Below are 22,731 nucleotides of genomic sequence, written 5' to 3'. Positions count from 1 at the left end.
CAGCATGTGCGCGGAGGTGAGAGGACAGCTTGCGATTCTCTGCCCTCTCCTGGACCGGATGCACTGTGCAGCCGCGCTCAGGTCATCAGCCTCGGTAGAAGGCCAACCATCTCGCCTGCTTGCTGCCTTGTAGAACCAGGTAACAGTTACCAAGTGTTCTCTTAAATTCTTTTTAAGAGATTTGAAATGTTTTGATGAAAGTCTCTTGTGCCTAGACAATTGCAGATTTGTCTTTGCTGCCAAAGTAAAATCTTCCTTTTAGCATCTAAATAATTTCAAGAGCTGCTTTGCAGGTTTGACTGACAAATGAGCTTGGAAGCTGTTTGATCTTTCAGAAATGGCTTCAGCCGCAGACACTGACACAATGCCCTCTGCAGTTCCTGCATTCCCCAGGACTCATCCCGCATGGACTTCCAAAGCACATCGAGGGCCTCGGCTGCAAGGTCCCAACAGAACACCGAGATTTTATGCTGTTGTCAAAGAATCAAGAGCCGTCGATGGAAAGGTACAAACGACCAGGCATATGAGGCCTGCTCTGTGCCTCTAGCACTGCGAGGGGCGGCCTCGCTAAACTGCAGCAAGTCCCTTCAAAATGGTCCTTACCGTGGTGATCTTTTCTCAGACTGAGCAGGACCTCCTCATCCAGGCTCACCTGATAGAAATCGGAGTGTAGTGAATTATTCTGTGTTGATTTCCTTTAGCCTTGTACCCCACCCGAGTCAGGGTCCTCTTGTTAAGCTCTGTAACTTGTGTGTAAGATGGTTGGGGTCTGTGACTTCATGTGATTTCACAATGTGCCACCTGCAGTGTGAATGTGTGAGTTGGTTGACAGCAGAGGTTTTTAACTTCCTTGTGAAATCCATACTACCAAAAGAAATTGCCATGTTTGACTTCTTTTCCTTTAGAGTCCACGAAAGAGGAAGACAAGCCACAGCACCAACCCGCCTCTAGAGTGTCACGTTGGGTGGGTGATGGATTCTCGGGACCATGGGCCAAGACCACCCTCCGTCAGGTACCTGATTGTCACACACTGTCTGGTGCTCTCATTTCAAGTTTCTGGAGAAGGGTACCAAGTTGCTATTTGGAAGGATTTGAAAATTAATATGTACAGAATTCTACAAGAGAGCAACCAGGGAGGGTGGGAGGAGCAGCGCTCTTCAGGGAGCACTTGGAGGAGAGACTTCAAGATGGTTCTCAGGGTGACGGGAGGGGGGGTGCAGAGAGAAGACTCGGGCCACAGCCTGTTTTCCATTTCAGTTCTTCTTCCCAATTGGGGATTGGAAGATGGGTAAATGGTGTGAGTGTTGGGAAGTTTCCTTAGAAGAAGCCTAGATTCTTCATAATAGTCAGTAGATTCCTGGAAGGTGCTAAGAGAATTTTTGTGTTCAACGGTCTACTCAAACTGTATTAAAAATATAGAAACAGAATATTTTGAATTTTGTTTTCCTCTTGAATTGAAACAGATAATGTATTAGCAAGATATACTTTTTTCTTTTTAGCTTTAACTTTAAAAAGACCATTCTTTGTCAGGTGGTGGTGGCGCACGCCTTTAATCCCAGCCCTCAGGAGGCAGAGGCAGGCGGGTCTCTGAGAGTTTGAGGCCAGCCTGGTGTATGAAGCAAGTTCTAGGGCAGCCAGAGCTGTTAAACAGAGAAAGCCTGTCCCGAAAAAACAGCAACAACAACAAAGACCATTATTTACTGCAGCGACAGGTGAAACTATAAGCCATTACCATATTACTGTGCCATTTATTTAGACCCTATCCATGGGCCCCTGAGATGACCCCCGGGTTGTGGCCCGCCGTGAAGACTGACAACCCAAGGTTAGCCCCCAGAGCGCAAGCCAGGTTCTCTTTATCTGTCCTCTAGTATCATGTGTGTAGGTGCACCTGGACACACAATAAATATAAGAAATTCAAGCCTATTTCATGTTTATAGTAGAGGGCTTCAGAAGTACTGTCTGATCATTTTCTTCACATTAAATTCTGCTGAAACATTTGACAGACCCCAGGAATGGTTAACTTTGTCAAACAAGTGCTAGGGAGTTCTTCTTCAATTCTGTCTTGAAGCTTACTTTTCTGAATACCTATTTAGAGTGCTTTTAACACGGCTCTCCTTAAATACATTGTCCTTAACAGATAGAGTGTGTGTGTGGTATTCAGCACACTGCTTTTGAAGGACTTTAATCTATGAGTGGGTTGGATTTTTTGTTTGGTTTAGTTTGGTGTGGGTTGCTTTGTTTTACCGTGGTTAGAGATCAGTAGGGAAAAGGCAATTTCAGTAGAATGTGGTTTTTGTGTCTGGTGCAAGTGAGAAGGAAACATGGAACAACAAACCCACTTAGGAGCTTATTAGAGGGGGCGTGTACAGGCCTGGGGAAGTTCAGCTTTTCAAAGCTGCCTAGCGCATGCACACAGAGGGTTGACATGACTACATCATACGCAGATGACAGGGACTGATGCAAACACACCACACGTGGGTCACATGGCGGGGGCTTTAGCAGCCCTGGGGCCATTAGGCCCTTCTGTCTGAGGGCTTGTCCTCACATGCAGGGCTCAGAACCCAGAAGTGTCGGCATTATTGTGGTTGAAATCATAACACAGTTTCTCTGTGTAGCTCTGACTGTGCTGAAACTCATTTTGTAGACCTGGCTGGCCTTGAATTCACAGAGATTCGCCTGCCTCTGCCTTTGAGTTCTGGGATTAAAGGTGTGTGCCGCCAGGTGAATTAGTTTCTAAGAGTCAAATCTGATCATGTTATATTTTTCTTGCTAATAATTAACATTCATAACTTGTCTATTCCCTGTATCACCCCACAATTTTCCACAAATATGGATGTGGTGATGACTGTGACCGTCCACACGCTGCCACGCCGTGTTCCCACTAGGTGCACTTCCCACTGTCCTTGGCACTATCTCCTGTTGAGAACTGCCTCGTCAGATACTGATGTAGCCACCAGGGTTTTCTTTTGTTTGTCCGGGTGTTTTGTGGTGTTTTTGAAACAGTGTCATTTTATGTAGGCACATTTCTTGTCTCGTTGTTGTCTCACTCTATGGGACAGTCAGAGCAGGTGGTGCTCAGACCTCAGTCTCCACGTATGACATTGCAGTTATGGCCCACCAAACATGACTCTGTCCCGTCCTCCATGGCATCTGCAGTCACACAGACACACACACACACACACACACACACACGTTTGTCTGCACACAGCGTTTATCCTGTTACGCTAGTTTCAGAACTGGCTTGTTATAGTCAGTTAGAAAAACTTCTACTATCTTCAGTATGTTTTAGAATTATTTTTTGTTTGTATGTAAAGGTGTCTGAATGTTTCTGTGTACCATGTACAGGAGCCCCTGTAGACCAGCAAATGGCTTGGTTCACCTGGAGCAGGTAGATGTGAGCCACCATGTGGGTAATGAGAGCTGAACCTGGGTCCTCTGTAAGAGCCATAAATGATCTTAACCTCTGTGCCGTCTCTCCAGCCCCTCTTCACCTCGTGAAGGCTTTTATTTCAGATACACAACACACATGTCGCCATTTATGCCCCAGTGCTCTTGGATCTGGTGTTAACGTCCCTACTCCTCGTTATAGTCACTTTGAATACTTTTGACCTATGTTTAAACAAACATACTATTTTCTCCTCAGCAAGTTCTTTGTTTACATGTGGTACTCATTGTTTCCATGGGGCAGTATATGTGTGTGTGTGTGTGTGTGTGTGTGTGTGTGTGTGTGCACCCGGCACCCGGGTTGGTTTAGAACTAACTATGTAGGCTGTCCTCGAACTCAGATCATCCTACTGCTGCCTCCCAAGTGCTGAGATTAAAGGGTTGTGTTCCCACCTGGGAACAGATCTTCAGTCTTTAATGTCAGACAATCATTTTAAAGTCCATTTCGTGGTGGTGCCAATTGGGACCCCGAACTTGGCTCTGGCTCTCGCTATTGCATTACCATTAGGCAATTTTGACCGAACACAAGATAGTTACTGCTGACTTCTGTTTGTTTTTGCTTTTGGTATCCACCTTGCAACGTTTCAGACTATGTAAACTCAATTTTCTTTGCTGAGTTGTTTTGTTTTGTTTTGTTTTTAAAGATAAGGCCTTACATAACTCAGGCTTGCCTCAAATCCAGAGACTTCATGCCTCTACTTCCTGTGTGCTGGTATTGCAGGTGTGTGCTAGGGACTGAACCCAGGACCCTGTGCACTCACGCTAGGCAAGCGTTGTCAACTGAGTCCCGGTCCCAGCCCCTTTCACCGTTCTATTTGCTCTTTCCTGCCCCCCTTGCTGAAGTGGAGGGTGCATATAATCAAAATACATTGTACGGACTTCTCAAAGTGTTGATGAAAAATTATGTTTTATCACTAGAAAAAGACCAAGCTAATCCCAAAGATAAAAAGAAATAAGAGAGTAAATAATGGCAACAGACTATAAAAACAAAAGCCAGGCAGTGGGGGTGCAGGCCTTTAATCCCAGCACTCAGAAGACAGAGACAGGCAGATCTCTGTGAGTTCGAGACAGGCGGATCTCTGTGAGTTCGAGACCAGCTTGGTCTAAAAAGAGAGTACCAGGACAGGCTCCAAAGCTACAGATAAATCCTGTCTCAAAAAACCAATCATAATAATAATAATAAAATAAAGAAAGAAAAGGAAAAAGAAAGAATATAAAAGCAATAGAGAAAATTAAGAACTGAGCATTGATTCTTTAAAGAGATCAACAGAATTGACAAAAGATAAAAATGGAAATATCTAAAATAAAAATAAGCACAGTAGGGGCTTAGAAGATGAATTAGTGGGCAAAAGCACTCCCTGCACACACATGAGGACCCGCGTTTGAATCCCCAGAACCCACATGTAAAGCTGGGCATGACTACCCTTCTGTAACCCCAGCACTGTCTCTGAGGGAGACAGTCACACCAGAGTTGCTGGCAGCCAGATTCAGTGAGAGACCTTGTCTCTAGAGAATAAGGCAGAGAGGGACAAAGCAGGACACCTGGTGTCCTCCTGGCTCCCACTCATCCCCACTAAGAAGGAAATGGCCACACTGCTACTAATCTTTCAGAGGTTACACAGGAAGAGAGCACTGAACACAGCTCTGCATCCACAGAGATAATGATGGAAGAGAAAAGGTTGATCTGAGCCCACAGTTTTGGACGCTCCACAGCCTTGTGTGTAGGTGGGCCTGTGCCGTGGTCCTGTGCCGTGGTCCTGTGCCGTGGGCCTGTGCCGTGGGCCCTGCTGTGAGTCTGTGCAGTGGGCCTGTGCTGTGGGCCTGTGTAGTGGACCTGTGCTGTGGGCCTGTGCGGTAGGCCTTCCTGTGAGTCTGTGCAGGACCTATGCTGTGGGCCTATGCTGTGGACCTGTTGGACACAGGCAACAAGCACATCATGGCAGGAACGCATGACAGAGCAAAGCCATTTCCCCATGGTCATGAAGCAAAAGAGAGAAAAGAGGAAGCCAGAGTCCCATCATGACCTAAAGACTCCCCAGTTAACTCAGCCTCTAAAAGGTTCCACCACTGCCAAGAGCACCACACTGGAAGCTCTCATCATTCAAACTGTAGCAACACTTTTGACTGAATTAGGAAGAAGTACAATCTCAACTGACCTGTAGTAAGAGATTGAGTTGATAATCAGGAACTTTCCGATAAAAGTCTTGGACCAAATGGCTACATCAGTGAATTCTACCATGCATTTAAAGAAAACAAAATTACAAGCCATTGCCTCTTCTTGAGATAGACACAAAAGTCATAAAAAAAAATACTAGTAACATATGATTAGAATTACTGACTATGGCCAGAGAGTGGCATCTCAGTAACACAAGAAAATAAGTCCAGCTTCAGAGCTCCAAATAAATGCTTATCCTACACAACCTTCCTTGGTCAGTAACTGATGCACAGACCACTGAAATAGAGGAGAGGCCCAGAAATGCTAGCAAATAAAATTAAGGAACATGCTTGGTCACTCAAGCATGGAAAATCTCATGACATTAGATTTGTCTTCATTTCCTTGAGTGTGACAATAAAGGCCCAGATGATGAAAGAAAAAAGTAAATGGACCATATCAAGATGATCAACATCCGTGCAGCAGGGGAGCCATCAATAGAGCAACCTACTTGACTGGAGAAATTACAGTGTTGTAGCTGGTGAAGAAAGACTTCTTTGAACTCAACAGCGACAAGTACAATAAAGTTAAAAATAAAATCAGCCAACTTCCTGGCTGCGGGTGAGTGGCCACCGACTGACTGTACGCTGCCTTCACAGCCGTCACAAGTTCAGTTCCCAGCATCCCGACAAGCGGTTCACAACTGTTTATAGCTCAGTTCCTGAGGAACTAGTAGTCCCTTCTGGACTCCAGTCACCCACACCCCCACATGTGTTAAACCCTGCACTTTTCTGTGGATACCCACACCGAATTCAGGCGCTCGCTTTCCCGAACTCGGGCCCACGAGAATGGACGATTGTCCTGAGGGTTAAAAGAGACACACACAAAAAGAGACCTTTGCTCATTTACCAGAGTAAATGGCAACTTTATTAAACTCAAGTCGGGTATTTATACCAGTGGGCAACCAGGATCAAAAAGGGCAAGGCCTCCTCCCAACAAAAGCCGGAAGGAGAATAAAGGCCCCAGTAAAGGAAAACTCCTCCCACCCAGAGGGGGCTGGGGAAACTGGCCTCTGTGGGAGTTTTTCCCCAGGCAGGTGGTCGAGGGTTTAAGGCAATGTCAGACAGGTAGATGGGCCTTGGCGCCTGAGCTTCTTTGAGGCAGGTTGAGAAATTACCATTTTAAAGTAAAATAGATCCCTCAGGCTAATGTACCAGGCTGTAGCAGAACCAAGGAGGGAACTAGCAGGAAGCTTAGCTTAGCGTAAACATTATTTGCATCCAGTATTTTGGTCTCAAGGATCAGGGAGGACAGGGTCCCACACATATGCACACGGGTGGATACACACAATAAAAATATACTGTTAAAGTAGAAAAAAAGATTCATTTTAGAATGTGTGGAAAACTTAAATGGATAATTCTCTAAAGAAAGTATACACGTGGCAACTCAGCCACTAGGTCAAGTGAATAGAATTGTGTACCCCAGAATTCATGTATTGAAACCCTAACCTGTCATCAGAGTGTGTTTGGTGATAGGGCATTTAAGGAGGTAATAAATGAGGCCAAAAGGGTAGAATCCTAAAATGTACATGCCCTTATAAAGAGGTTACACCAGGCATTTTTCTTTGTGTCTGAACAGAAGACAGGACATAGCAAGAAGGTGGTCACGTGCAAGTCAGGAGAAGTTTTGCCAGAAATCAGCCTTGTTTGGGAAAATGGAAGGGTGCTGAGGATGAAGCCCCAGGGCCTTGTGCATGCTAGACAATTGCTGTACTAATGAGTTCTCTGCCCACCATTGGTTCTGAGATACGGACTCGTGACAGAGCCCAGGCCAGCCTGGAACATGCTGTATGGAGCATGTTGACCTTAAACGTGTGAGCCGTCTGCCCCCACCTCCTGCGTCCTGAGATTACAGGTGTATGCCATCACTTGGAGTGTCCTGGTTTGTCCTCTGCTGTGATAAGACATTGGCCAAGATCAACTTGGCAGAGGGAGGATGTATTTCATCTTTCAATTCTCAGGTCATAGTCTATCACTTAGTGACATCAGGACAGCATTGGAAACAGAGACAAAAAGGATCACTGCTTACTGGCTTGTTTTCAAATTCCCCAGGGGCTAGGGGCTCCAACATTGATCATTACTGAAGGAAACACCCCCACAAAGTTACCTACAGGCCCCATGGAGGTAATTCTTCAATGGAGGTTCCCTTTTCCCAGGCTACTCTAGTTTGTGCCAAGTTGACAGAAAAGAAAAAGAACTCCTTTTCTGCCGGCCATCTTGTTTTCGGGCTTCTAGCCTTTAGAATTTAAGGGAATACATTTCTGTTGTTTAAGCCAACCCAGTCTTTTCTGTCTTGTTATAACCCAAGATGATTATAGAAGTATCAAACCTTTCTGGAAATGTTTGTGAGGATGCAAATAAATTGGAATCTTCTTGTTCACAGTGGAATATAGAATGTTGAAGCCCCCATTGAAGAGTTCAGCATTTTCTCAAAGTGTCAAGATGTAGACTTACTGTATAATTTAGCCAAACTACTCCTAGATGTCTAGAGGTATGTGTGTGTATGTACTTTCGTGTGTCAACTTGACATAAGCTAAAGTCATCAGAGGAAGGAACCTTAGTTGAGGAAATGCCTCAGTGAGATCCAGCTGTAAGGCACTTTCTCATTTAGTGATCAGTGTGGGCAGGCCCAGCCCATGGTTGGTGGTGCCATCCATCCCTGGGCTGTTGGTCCTAGGTTCAATAAGAAGGTGGGTTGAGCAAGCCATGCAATGCAAGCCAGTAAGCAGCTCCCCTCCAAGGCCTCTGCATCAGCTCCTGCCTCCAGGATCCTGCTCTGTTTGAGTTCCTGTCCCGACTTCCTTCAGTGATGAACAGCAATGCTGAAGTGTAAGCCAAATAAATCCTTCCCAGCTTGCTTTTTAGTCATGGTGTTTCATATCAGCAATAGAAACTAAGACAATGTACATGCCCATATGTATTTGGGTACAGATGTGTTGCATGTTTGTGTGTCATACAGGTGTTCAGAAGTATGTTCTAGTCATGTAGAGGTCAGGATGACCTTAGTTGTTCCTTAGGCACCATCTACCTTTGTTCAAGACAGGGTTTCTGACTATCCTTGTGATGTGGGATTCCCCTCTGTATGCTTGATTACCATTAATGAGTAAAGAAAACTGTCTTGAGCCTGTGATAGGGCAGAACTTAGGTAGGTGGGGAAAACTAAACTGAATGCTAGGAGAAAGAACGGCAGAGCCATGTAGCCCTCCAGAGACAGACACCAAAACTTTAGCTGGTAAGCCACAGCTACGTGGCAATACAAAGATTAATAAAAATGAGTTAAATTAATATGTAAGAGTTAGCCAATAAGAAGCTAGAGCTAATGGGCCAAGCAGTGATTTAATTAATACAGTTTCTGTATCATTATTTCAGTGCTAAGCGGCCAGGAAACGGACAAGTGACTTCTTTACAATATCCTTGAGCTTGCCGAGAATGCTGGGCTGGCTCCCTTGTAAGCCCCAGAGACATACCTTCACCCGTCTCTCCCAACAGTGAGATTACAGCATGTGCTACCACTTGATTGGCAGTGGGGAGTGAAGCAGGGTTTCTCTGTGTAGCTCTGGCTGTCCTGGAATTCTCTTTATAGACCAGGCTGGCCTCGAACTCACAGAGATCCTACTGTCTCTGCCTACTGAGTGCTGGGACTAAAGGCATTATTAAGTATTTTTCTGGATTAACAAACCTCTCCACCAATGCAATAATCCAAATTAAACCAGATTAGATCAAATTAGAAGATGCCCAGGTTTAATGGATGCCAGCGCTCCGGGGTGGCCACCGGGAAAACACGGGGTGCGGGGGTGCAGGGGGGTGCAGGAGGGGAACCAGAACGACTACCGGAGAGGGAAAAGTGGAGACCACATATTCATTCTCTGGGGGGGGGCAGTTTAAATAGCCTGTGAGAGTGGCCTTGACCCTCCCTGGGGAGGGGTCACTGTTTGTCGGGTTTTCTCAGAGGTGGAGTTTGAACTGAGGCAACTCCCAGGGGAGGGAGCTTTGAAATGTAATTTTCCACCAAATATTTCAAGCACCCAGCCAAACATTTCAGACATTTTTTGGATAAGGATGCTTTTAATCAAACAGGCATGTGCCTTGTTTTTGCCACTTGGCCTTGATTTTTCTTTTAGAAAATGTGGGTTCTGGGTATTGAATTCAGGCTCTCGTGCTTCTAAGCAAACACCTTGCCCAGAAGCTTTTTGCTCAGCCCTGTCTGGAAGTCATAAAAACATTTGTAGGAGCATGTTGATAGCAGCAATATTCACCGCCAAAAGGTGGGCACTCAAATGTCCATCAACATAACTAAATAAGCACAATGTCATGTCAAAAGAGTAGAATATAGATGTTATTCAACTATAAAATAATGCGGTGCGTAATGGTCTGTCCTGTCCCTTTAAAAGACAAGCCCCGCCCACTCCCTCTTCCGAGGCAGGCGGATCTACCTTCCTTCGCCTTCTAGCCTGCAAGCTCTCTCTCTCTCTCTCTCTCTCTCTCTCTCTCTCTCTCTCTCTCTCTCTCTCTCTCTCTCTCTCTCTCTGCCCCATTCTCTTTGGAAAAGGTGGCTGAGGCCTCTTCTCCCTCCCTTTCTCTGTTTCTCTCTTTCCCCCCCACTCCTCCTTCCCTTTTACTGAATAAACTATATCCAAACTCATTCTGCATGGCGTGCCTATCCATCTCTGTCTCTCACCCTCCACGGCTTTTCGTGGGACCCACTGCCCCACCAACCAGCTGAGGTCTCTCATACAGAAGCCTCGGGTGGTGGCCTCCGGCTGCCCCTCGTGGCCCGCTGCCGCCCCTCAGGACCTGCACCGTTTTATCTAAACTGTAACAGGGTGTCTTATATTGCTTGGATCAAACCCAGCAACTTGGATGTGCTAGACGAGCACTCCGCCACTGGTCCACACTCCTGGACCCTGAAATTTGATCCTTGAGGAAGGATGGAGTTTGAAAACAGTGAGATGGTCTGGAGGCAGGGATGCACTGTGTCCTCATACTGGTGTAATGTAGGTAAGACGGTCAGATCCAGAGCTGAAGTGGAATAGAGGTCGTGTTGTGGGTTCCGGTTAGTAGGTGCAGTGTTGGAGAAGCTGAGAGTCTGGGGGTAGTGATGGTGGTGACTGCGTACCATTGGATATGCAATGTCAATGAAGTATGTGCTTACACATAGTGCTTAACATGGTAATTTACACTGCACATATTTTAACATAACCACAGAAAGGTCATTATTTTATTAGAAAGGTCTTTAGGTATCTGTGGGGGAAATCTTTGTTTTATTTATTTATTTATTTATTTACTTATTTTGAGACAGAATTTCTCTGTGAAATAACTCTGTCTATATTGGAACTCACCATATAGACCAGGCTGGCCTCGAACTCACAGAGATCTGCCTGCCTCTGCCTCCCCAGTGCTGGGAATAAAGGTGTGCACTACCATCACCCATAATATCTTTTAGATATTAACTTCTAACAAATATGGAATTTGTAAAACCTCATGTTTGTTTGAAAACTCAAGTTTTATCATTGAAAATACTCAGTAATTTTTCTTGATGTTCAAGACCGAGTCAAGGCAAATCTCACAAATAATAAAGCCTGGAGAATGTGATCACGGGTGGCTCTAACCCAGACAGTGCTGTGGCAGGTGAGACAGCTCAGCAGATGAAGGCACTTGCCGCTAGCCCCAGTGATCTGAGTCTCTCCCAAGCCCCACATAGAGAACTGACTTCTGTGAGTTGTCCTCTGGCCTCCTCCTGTGCACTGAGGCAAGCACATGAAGTGCACACACATGAATAGCACACACATGAATAAATAAGTATTTTTTAAAAAGGTACTTCATGTGAAAGCCACTGTTTTAACTCCCGGCTTCATCACGTGAGCGCTTTAGCACAAGATACCTGTTCTTTCGTGATACAGACCACGAAAGCATTGTGTTTCTGTCACATACCTTTAAATTGTGGTAAACAAACAAATACAGAAAAAAAAAACCCAAAATTTCCTGTCTCAGCTATGCGTGTGTATAGGTATGTGTCTCCAAGCATGCAAGTGTAGGGGACAGAGATGAATGTTGTGTTCCCCACCACTCCCCACCTTTCCTGTCTTGAGATGGCTTTCACTGAACCTGGAGCTCTCCATTTCGGCCACATTCTGGTCAGCGAGCACCCAGGATTTGCCTGGCTTCACAGACCCGAGGTGTGGGGGTGGTAGAGTGTGCGCTTGACTACCTAGCCATCTCTCTCCAGCTCCATCCCGCCTTTAAGTGTGCGGCTGATGAAGGTTTTCAGAACATTTCCGCCGCACAAAGCTGACGCTGCCAGACTTTTGTTACAGAAAAGACGAGCCCTCAAGCTGTGACATCATAAAGCTAATTCATCCAAAAGTGAAACTACTGTTTCTTTTTCACTGCAAGCACATAGTAGGGAAGGTTATAGTCATGAAATCACCGCAGGCACATAGTAGGAAAGACTATAGTCATGAAATCACCGCAGGCACGTAGTAGGAAAGGTTATAGTCATGAAATCACCGCAGGCACATAGTAGGGAAGACTATAGTCATGAAATCACCGCAGGCATATAGTAGGGAAGACTATAGTCATGAATAAACTTTGGTCACAGCCCCAGCTTATGCCCACACCATTTCTTTTGACCTGTTCGGGTGGACTCCAGCACCCTCGAAAGAGCCGGCCGTGTCTTAGTGTTGTATGGAAACAGTTTGGGTTTGCTGGCTTTGGGAGGTTCTCCGGTACCCTCCAGGGGCTGCCTGCACTTTGAGAGTTGCTCACATGGGTTGCTCGCTGTCTTAGGGGGATCTTGGTGGCAAGGTAGAAGAAGAATAGTGAATCCAGGTGGAGGCAGAGGAAGGCCTACACTTGAATAACAGGGTCATATGGAAGAAAGCCCATGGTGGTCGTTCCTTCAGAGGAGACTAATGTAGGCACACGCAGGCCGTGAGATTGTTAGCTTTACCCTGTCTGAGTTTATCTCATCTCCACCATTCATCTTAATCTACTTCAGTTGAGGTTTTCCCTAGTGCTGTAATGATAACAACAACAACAAAACTATTCTCAAATAAATTAACAACCTGGAAGAGTAAATGAGCTGTTAAATTTCCTTTTCTTTTTCCTCATTTTAGAGTTTTAGTGAATTTGGGGCATTGTTCTGAGTGATGCTGTTTTGGACCTTCTGTGTCTGCGACCACGCTGCCACAGTACCACTACCACTTAGTGGTAGCTGCCATGCTACCACTTAGCAGGGTAGGGGCGCAAGGATTGGAAAAATGTAAAGTAGGAGGGACAGAGATAAGAAAGAATCACTAAGACTAGGATTGTAACCGGGAGGGCCCCTCAGCTTGTACTGAATGCTGAATTAACGAGGAAAACAAAAGACTACGTTAACAGGATACCAAGGACAACAGTTACTTGCTTCAAGTAACTCAAACCATCAAGTCATTAATTCTTGACAAAAGCATTCTGTTGTTTAGGCAGTGAACCCACCCTGGACCAAGTATCCTGAAGGCAGCTACTGCCAAGGTCAAACCTTAGAAGGAGTAGATGTATTTTTTAATTTCTTGACCATTGGTCAGGGTGGTGTGGATCCACCTGTATGGGCCATTTTAATGTCAAAAGGACAAGTAGCCACATCCTAGGTCAGGATGTGTGGCCCTGGTTTTGTCTACAACTTTGAGCAAACTCAAACTCTCTGACCTCTCTGACCTTCAGACAAGGTGGAAATAGGCTCATTTTTAGGCCTCCAGATGTGTACATAGCTAAGCATGGCTTTACACTGCTCAGGCAGTCAATAATGAAGAAAGCGCTCATTGCTTCATGTTTTGGGAGTTTTCTGTTCCTTCTTTTCGCGTGTGGGTATGCGTACACAGGCACTTGGAGGACGTGAAATTACCTGGGTGCGAGTGAGAAGGAAACACGGAACATGCAACAAACCCGTTTAAAAGTTTATTAGAGGGGGTGCGTACAGGCCTGGGGAATCGGTGTGCAGAGAGAGAAGGAGAGAAGAAAATGTTAAGTCCAGCTTTTTAAAAACTGCCTAGCGCGTGCGCACAGGGGGTTGGTGTGACTACATCATACGCCAATGACGCAGTTGATGGGCATATGCATGCACGCAAGGGTTTAGCTGAGTCATACGTGGATGGAACCACACATGCGTGCACGTTGGTCACACAGGGTCCTTTAACATTCAAGCAATTGCCTGAGGGCTTGTCTGCACATCCATGACTCTAGAACCCGGAAGTGCAGCCTTATTTGTGGCTGAATAATTACAGGATGAAAGCTGGTGCCAGGAATAGTCCTCTCCACCGTACTCATTGAAGCTGAGGTTTTTTTTTTTTTGTCAAACCCAGAAAAGAATCACTGACATGGCTAATATTTCTAGGCAATTACTCCAGGGATCTCCTGTCTCCGCCATCTGAATCCAGAAGGGTAGGCGGCTGCCACGTCCACCCAGCGTCCACATGAGTTCTGGTGATGAGAATCCAGTCCCCTTGTTTCGGGTGAGCCACTGATAGTTTCTCCTGTCCTTAAACAGCAGTTCCAATGCCTCGCCTTCGGAAGGTGCACGGCTCCCAGGAGGCCGCAGCTGTACGCCTCACTCGCTCCCAAAGTTCCAGCATCCTTCTCACGAACTGCTGAAGGAAAACGGCTTTACCCAGCAAGTGTACCACAAGTATCGCCGACGGTGTTTAAGCGGTAAGATGCTTCGTCTAGCTGTGTTGACATGATAGGGAACTCAGTCTAAATGACAAGGTGCCTGCCCTCTGTCTAGCTGCACTGATGTTGCAGGAAATTCTAAAGCTTAAATTGTCACTTTATATCTTACTAAGATAGCATTTTATTTTGTCCTAAATAAGGACCTTTAGTTTATATTTTCTTGTGTGTTTTATAGCTTAAACACATTAAATGTACTAAATGAATTTAGTGCATTCTTGCTGTACTGTTGACAAGTATTTGTAACTTGAGTTGTGTGTCGTAGATTTACTGTTGGCCCTCTACTTAGCAGAATCTCACTTGCCGTGTCAGGGTGGTTTTGTGTTTTGTTTTGTTTTTTTTTTTTTCATTTTGAGGCATCATCTCTTTTCAGAGAGAAAACGCTTAGGAATTGGGCAGTCACAGGAAATGAACACCCTCTTTCGTTTCTGGTCCTTCTTCCTCAGAGACCACTTCAACAGGAAAATGTATGAGGAATTTCGACAACTTGCTCGGGAAGATGCAAAAGAGAATTACAGGTCAAACATTTCCTGAGGCCTCTTCTAATATTCTTTTAGAAACATCATTTCAAGTAGTCTGACTTTGAAAATAACCACAGTGTGAATGAAATATGGGTTATATTTGTTTTATGTTGCTGTGCAGTAAATAACCCTAAACTCAGATTAAAGCAAACATTTGTTAATGCCTAAGGGCAAGACTATAGGACTCATCTGGCCAGGTAGCTCCAACCTGGGTCCCTCATGGAGTTCCATGCAGGCCGTTTCCAGGGTTGGCGTGTCTTCCTGGGCTCCTTGCCTTGGCTGTTGGCCAGGGCGTCATTTCTGAGCCACAGCTGACTCGCAGAGTGTTCTTTAGCGTAGCTGTAATGGATTAAGTAAAATGCTGCAGATCCCCGAGTGGCTGAAGCAGGCAGCCGGTTCATGAGACCACACCCTCTAAAGTGATGGCAGGCAGTGGGCAGTGAGCAGCGGGTCCCGAGACCACACCACAGGTCCCCAAAGTGGCAGCAGGCTGCAGGTCCCAAGAGCAGCCAGTCCCAGGCAGAGATGACCGCAGTTCCCCCAAGTGGCTGCAGTCAGCCACGAGGGGCAGTGAGTCCCAGGCAGAGAGCCGGGTGGTGGTGGTAGTGGCTGAGAGACCTTGATGGAGCAACCAGTCCCACGAGGAGAGACAGACAGATGGGCACACCACAAGACCACACCGCAGGTCTCCAAAAGCGGCTGATCCTGGAGCCACACAGGTGGGCGAGACACAGAGACATGGATAGGTACACCATGGAGAGTGAGGTTGTATATTTATTTAGTGGGTTATGGAGGGGAAAGGAGAGAAGGGGAGAAGAGCAGAGAGAGAGAAAAAAACAGAAGAGGGAAGGGGGAATTGGGGAGAAGGGAGAGACAGAAGCTACCTCTTTGAGAGGGAGACAAAAAGGAAGGGACTCAGGCTGGAAGCTGAAGATCAGCATGCCTCAGTGGATGGGAAGGGAGTGGGCATGGCTTGTCTCTTAAAGGGTCAGAGCAGACCATTACAGTAGCTACTCACAGAGCACTGAGCTAAGAAAGAAGGGAGCTGCCAAGGCAGAAGCCCCAGTACTTGTCCCAGATTCTCTAGGTAGTTATGAGAGAAGAAACAGGGAAACTGCCTTTCTGATTTGTTAAGTGATGTTATAAATCTGCTGTGAATATACTTTATAACTATCCAGAGCTACATAATTAAGCTTAGACCATTATAGTTGAGGAGATGAAAAATGTGAGCCGTTCCAGACAAAGATTATATTCAAGAGAAAAATCTAATAAAACATTTCCAGTGTCACTGAGTCTTTTGACCAGCTCTTAGGAATTAGCACTCCTGCACGGATTAGCATGTCAGTTAACAATTTGTGCTGAGGCAGAAGGCTGGCAGGTTCGGGGCCAGCTACAGCTACGTTGTGAGTTCTAGGGAGTCATGAGTACAGAGTGAGACACTGCCTCAGAGAACAAAAATAAGAAACACGACTGAACGTCCCTCGGTTAGGGGTTGTGCCAGGTAGGAAATGTCACTGTGAGGTACTTGAGTTATTTTAGCAAAGTCACAGTCTTATGCCTTTTTCTTCCTTTCCACAGATATGGGTTAGAATGTCTTTTCAGGTTTTATAGTTATGGACTGGAAAAAAAATTCAGACAAGAAATTTTTAAGGATTTTCAAGAGGAGACCAAAAAAGACTACGAATCTGGTAAAAACAAACACTGTCTTTGGAAACGGTAGACTTGCACTGTCAATAAACGGAAAGGAAGGTTGACAAGATGACCCTGGGTAAAGGCACTGCCACCAATCCTGCAGCCCTGTAGTGAAGGGAGAGAATCTACTCTAACAAGCGTCTTGGCCCAAACCTTCATGTGTGCACACAGGCAGTGTGTGCTCGTTCACACGCACACACACACACACACACACACACAGTTTTAGAAAAGAATGTGAAGATTTTTGTCTTCAGGACAAATCACTTAAGACCCTGCCCACTGTTACAGTTCTTGGTAAAGGTGCGACACCATGACACCATATAGTAAGATGGCTCCTTCTGCGAGATTTTTTTTTTCTTCTCTTGAGACAGGGTTTCTCTGTGCAGCAGCTCTGGCTGTCCTGGAACTTGTTCTGTAGACCAAACTCACAGAGATCCTCCTGCCTCTGCCTCCTGAGTGCTGGGACTCAAGGTGTGTATCACTACCCAGCCTGTGAGATTCTCTATCTTATGGAGTTGTATGTCAACATTAACTTCTTGCTAAATGGCTGCTCACTGGTGTTCCTTCTCAGGAGCATAGCTAGGTGTGCTTGTCAAGGCAAAATTCTGCTGTGCAGAGTGTCGGCTCTGAGTCCCTTCCCCTTGCTTAGTAGCCATGTGACTTAGGCTAGCTCTTCCACCTTGCCAGCTCCCACGTTCCCATCTGTAATGTAGAGATAAGGAACCATCTCACCATTCCGGTTACGTGGGGATCAGATTAATTCGATCTGCGATAAAAACTTAAATTGTGCCTGTTATATAACAAATGATCAGTGACCATTAGCTGCCACCTTTGCTGATTCATTGTGTGTCTTAGTGGACTGTAAGTGCTGTACTACTGGTGGGATCATAGTTGTTAGTTCCGTGTAACATATATTCTTTGGTTTTTAAGGGCAGCTATATGGACTGGAAAAATTTTGGGCCTATTTGAAGTATTCTCAATCTAAGACACAGTCTGTCGACCCAAAACTTCAGGAATACCTCTGTAGTTTTCAGAAGTTAGAAGACTTCCGTGTTGATGTAAGTTTTAATTTCTTTCCCTTATTGTTTTTATCAGCTTTATAACTTAACAAATTTTTATAATCTTGATCTTAAATCTTTTGGTTTTAATTTTAAAATTTTAACTTTTCACTTTTGACATCAAACTTTGAAAGCAGGTACAAAAATAGATTTAAAAAAAAATCATTGTTTTCTTCATTTAGATTTCCCAGAGTTGGGAAATGGCTGGGGAGATGGCTCAGTTGGTAAAGTACTTGCTAATCCTGCGTCAGATTCCCCAGCATCCATGTGAAAGCTGAAGACGTGGAGTGTGCATGTAACCCTGACACAGGGTTAGTGAGAAACGCTGTCTCCAAAAATAAGGTGGAGAGCGACAGAGGAATGTGTCCGACATCAACTTCTGCTCCCCGCATGCACACAGACACATGAGCACTAATGAGCGTGCGCGCGCGCGCGCGCACACACACACACACACACACACACACACACAATTTTCCAAATGCAAACATCTTACATAATGGTACAGTGGTCGTGCATTTGAATTTGGATGTGCAACCATACTTAGATGGCTCCTAACCAAGGCGATGTCCCTGGTTTTTCTACATGTATGGAGACAATCCACAGAACCAGGAGAGAGCTTTGGATCCCCTAGAGCTGGAGTTACAAGATTCTGTGAGCCACCTAATATGGCTGCTGGGAATCTCAACTCTGATCCTCTGTCAGAACAGCCAGTGCTCTTAACTGCTGAGTCATCTCACCAGCCCCAACTTTCTACCTTTGGTAGGGTTGGGGAGTGTTCCAGATGGGGGTTTCCCTGTGTAGCCCTGGCTGTTCTGGGACTTCCTCTGTCAATCAGGCAGCCCTCGAACTCAGGAACCACCTATCTCTGCCTCCTGAGTGCTGGGACTAAAGGTGTGGGCCATCACTCCCTGGCAGAAACTTTCTATTTTGTAATGTGCTTTTGTCCATATAATTTTTATAACATGTGCTGATATGCATTTATAGTTTCTTCATAATAAAATTAGTGGAAGGGTTGATCCTAGTGTGCTTGTAGCTCTGGACTGGATAGATCCCTGGCAAATTAATGCAAGACTGTTAACTGGTGGGTGCTTTAATTGGTTTGATTTCAAATGGGGAAAAAAAAAAAGGTTAAACCAAGAAAATAACTGCAAAGGAGGGAATGGGATGGGGTGGTGGGGCTGAAAAGTAGAAAAGACGTCAGTCCTGCCTCCGTGTAAGCCACAAGTGTAGACGCTCAGTTCTAGGTACAACAGAAGGCAGAAAAAGATGACAGTTTTGTTTTTCAGATTCAACAGTATTAGCCTAATGGTATTCATACAGGTGGATCTGTAGCTGGAGAAAGACCCCGCAGCACAGAGTACTGCTTGCAGTCTAAAGGGGTTGAAGGTGTTTGGATTTAGTATCCTCAATAATACAATTGGATTAGTCCTCTAGCACGGGGATCCTGGGTGAAATGTCAAGCTGGCGTGAGGCTGTTTGCCTTGGCACCTTTCTCCGCTTTTTGGTCCCATTCAGCTGTTAACCATTAGACACCGGAGCGTCCGGAACAGGAGCTCAGGGTGAGGAAGGGGCTAGAACTGCAACGCAGCCGAGTGTTTTCCTGGAGGGAGGGACCCCCTCTGTGCTTATTCCCCCAAACGTGAGGAAAGCGTCTCAAGTTTACGTAGACTGAACAGCTAATCCCAGCCTGCCAAGGAAACGTCAATTTAACCCTGGAGTTGCAGTGAGAATTCATTATGTGCTGCAAAGCAGCATGGGAGCCCCGGTTGGAAAGCCTGGCCTTAGACTCTGCGGGGGGCAGTGAAAGTGTCTACTCTGTTGTCTTTCCTGCTTTGCAGCCCTCCATTAGTGAGGAATTTGGAAGAAAAAGACATTCATCTACTCCTGGGGAGGAGAGTAATCGCCACAGACTTCCGCTCTCTGCCACACCGCCACCACCTGCGGCTCAGCCTGCGTCTGCCGGCGACCTGCAGGAGAAACCTCTGGCTCCCAGGGACAACTCACCGTGACGGCGCTGCCTCCGCCTGGCCTCCGAGGGGGAAGTAGACCTCACGCAAAAGCCGCGTGTCCTTGAAATCAGCATTAGCATCTCCTGATGTCTAATTGTGATAATCAGAAAACAAAAAGGAAGAAAAATGGTTGTCTGTTTTTCTGGCAAGATGAATGCCACAAACAAGGTCTGATTGACCTTAGGAGGTCCTGTGGTCCTGCACCGTGGCCTCCGGTCTTCTCGAAGGCCATTGTTTACAAAATTCCGTTAGTACATTTACAGGCACGCACAAGGACCCGCTGACAGTCCAGCCCCTCCTCCCACAGAAGATCCGGTGCGCTGTGTTCGTCTCTTCTATGGAACTCTAGGGTCAAATCGTCACTGTCGGTCCAGATCTGAACGTATCAAAAGGAAGGATTTTGTGTATAGGTTTTAAGTTTAGAAATGGATATGAAAGATACATATTTTTCTGTATATACATAGTTTGAAGGATTTTTTTAAACAAAACAACGCACAGCTGACTGTAATTGTCGTGAGGCCTGTGGGCTTTGAGATGTGGCTGATTTCGCAGCGCTGTGTTGATGTGGAGCTCTCTGTATTAGCATAAATTGGGTATGTAGATTCAGACAGTTTGACTTTTGTGATTCTACCAAATCTTGCACATGTAACTGAAAACAACTGGACTCTGTTGGAATGCTTGTGTAAATAAATTAATTTGTTTTGAAGGTGTCTGCTGTTTCTATCTGCCAGTGGGCATGTCAGCAGTCTCATGACCATTCACCTAAAAGAAGCATTTAATTTTCTTTTTTTTTTTAAAAAAAAAAATTTTGTCTTATGCTCATAATTGTTTTCAAGAGTTGAAACAAATTTATTTCTAATTCTTAGTGCTATTGCAACCGATGTAAATAATAGTTTTATTTTGTGGAATTTAAAAAATAAATTATTTTGAAATATTTGAATTGATTTTTAAATTTTATTTAAAATAAATATATTATTATTTTTATTATAATATTATTATATTATAATATTATATTATTATATATAATATATATTATATATTATATTATATATATTATATATAATATATTATCTATTATAATATTATAATATTAAATAATATTATTATTAAAAAATATGCTGTATTTTTAAAGCTGTAGAATTCAAGTTCCACCAGCATCAATTGTCATCATGTTTTATTAATGACGTTCCAGCTGCGAAGTTCTCAGGCCTGTTTGTGCTGAACACAGTATGATTCACGAGGACTGTATTGCACACGCAGAAACAGCTGGTTTCAATGCACTACATTTAGTATTTCTTTTTCGGCAGACTGGATATCTTATCTTGTTCTCATAAGTTACATATTAACATACTTCTGGGGCTGTGACTTAGTGGCTCTTACCAAGCATTTACACGGTCCTGAGTTCAATCCCCACCACTGGGGTAAAGAAATCTACGGTACGCAGAGGTGGTGGTGTAGCTGGGATCGAATGCCTGCCAGCACTGTGAGGCCTGGACTGCGCCCCTAACAGAAAAAAAAGGAAGAAAGAGAAGGGTGGGAGAGAAATGAAAAAGAAAGGACAGGAATGTTGATTCATAAATGCCTTCTCATTAGGTTGTCGTGTATAAATAATAACATGGATTTGTGTTTACCGCAAAGGCAACCTTAGAAAGCAACCGTGAGCATTCAGAGATTTTTTTACTCACCTGTGCTGTAGGGAGGGCACAAACCAAGCTGTGCTCTCGTAGATTTAAGAGGGTGTTGTTCTGTTCTTCAGGGAGCGGTTCTGAGCCAGTAAGTTTGTTCAGGAAATGATGTATTATCTGTAAACGTGTGGTCAGTTTGTAATGTGTATTTTATGATATTATTTTGTGTATACATGTACTTTGAGAAGTTCAGAAACGCTCCAAAAAGAAAATAAAACACCTTTTTAAAAAAGCAAAACCCAAAAGTGGTGTTATTCCTTCTGTCTTTGTAAGCATTACTAACACGTTTTTCTCCCCATTAAACTAAGGAAAAAATGGATTGTTGATTAAGACATTTTATGATTTGGGGGGAAACATGCCACAGTAACATGCAGAGGTCAGAGGACACCTTGCAGAAGTCTGAGTGAGAAGTTACATTGCCTATGGATTCTGTTATTTGTAGATTTTTTGATCATGTCCTTTTCTTTCTCTTAAGGGAATGATTATCTTTCTTGATTAATTTATCCGACATCTTACTTACCAAGGAGCGCATTTTTTATGAAAGTTAAAATTATGTCCCCTTAATTTAAAGGCATTGGCGTTCGATGAAAAGAAAATACTATAAACTGGTTATAAATCTAAGTGATCAGAACCACAATTCAAATTGCTTTTATCCTTTTTATCCTTTCCCTTCCCTGAGATAAGCAGGAGGCCCCAGCCTGTCATCCCAGCAAGTTGTGTAGCTAAAGATGACCTTGAAATCCTGACCTTCCTCCTCAAAGTACTGGGACGGTCAGTGGGGTCATGTCTGGTGTAGAGTCTATTTTGATTTTTCTGAACTTGTTTTGACAGCTGAAACTCCAGCCTGGCATTTTCTTAGCATCTTGCTGTTATGCTGTGATGTTACCACGTTCCTTTATGTGTTCAGTCTTTTCCCTCAACTAATTCCTTGTGTCTATTCTTGCGTGGGAAGACAGATTCAGTGGAAAAATGCCCAATTGTATAACCACTAGATGGCAGAATAGAGTAAGTCAGCGCTGTAGACTTATGATATGGGAGTGTGTGGTGTGTGTGTGTGTGTGTGTGTACTGAACTCTTACTCCATCTTGTGGTGATACAGAATTATTCATGACTTGAATTCCTAATATTAATACATATTTCCCTGTTATTAGTAAATTATTCTGAGCTATTTCGTTATTGATAGAGAAAATAGATAAAATTTTTGCTTTGGTATTGTGTCCTTCCACTTGAGAGTTTATGATTAACTCTCTTGGAATGGAAACAGAGGGAGAAGATTATCGGATCAATGCATTTAAATGTCTGGCCAGCATAAACCATGTAATTAAATCATTGGTAAGTAGGTCCTGCCTGGAACGTGAGGAACGTAGCCAGACAAATGGCCAGCCTGGGGCTGGGGCTCTGAAGCACA

At 44.6% G+C, this 22,731-nt stretch overlaps 1 protein-coding gene and 1 long non-coding RNA gene across 3 annotated transcripts; one reads left to right on the top strand and one right to left on the bottom strand.

Annotated features, from left to right (window-relative positions):
* Nucleotides 1–826: 826 nt before the first annotated feature.
* Nucleotides 827–20,578, top strand: LOC125394044 (la-related protein 1B-like). Its single transcript, XM_048424750.3, has 6 exons — nt 827–1,012; nt 14,180–14,340; nt 14,732–14,876; nt 16,458–16,567; nt 17,502–17,629; nt 19,468–20,578. Exons 1-6 carry the CDS (start codon nt 972–974, stop codon nt 19,636–19,638), a joined length of 756 nt encoding a protein of 251 aa, XP_048280707.2. The 5' UTR covers nt 827–971; the 3' UTR covers nt 19,639–20,578.
* On the bottom strand, nt 13,578–19,773 carry LOC148118805 (uncharacterized). 2 transcript variants are annotated; one of them, XR_015735770.1, is made up of 2 exons: nt 19,634–19,773; nt 13,578–15,218 (listed from the first exon to the last, which is right to left on the bottom strand). It is a non-coding gene; the product is annotated as an uncharacterized LOC148118805 (long non-coding RNA). The 2 variants fall into 2 exon arrangements; XR_015735771.1 differs by having other exon boundaries at nt 13,578–14,276; nt 19,634–19,744.
* Nucleotides 20,579–22,731: the final 2,153 nt, after the last annotated feature.

The sequence above is a fragment of the Myodes glareolus genome, chromosome 20 (genome assembly GCF_982192425.1).
Source record: "Myodes glareolus chromosome 20, mMyoGla1.1, whole genome shotgun sequence".
Classification (NCBI taxonomy): Eukaryota; Metazoa; Chordata; class Mammalia; order Rodentia; family Cricetidae; genus Myodes; species Myodes glareolus.
This window is presented reverse-complemented; position numbering and strand designations above follow the sequence as displayed.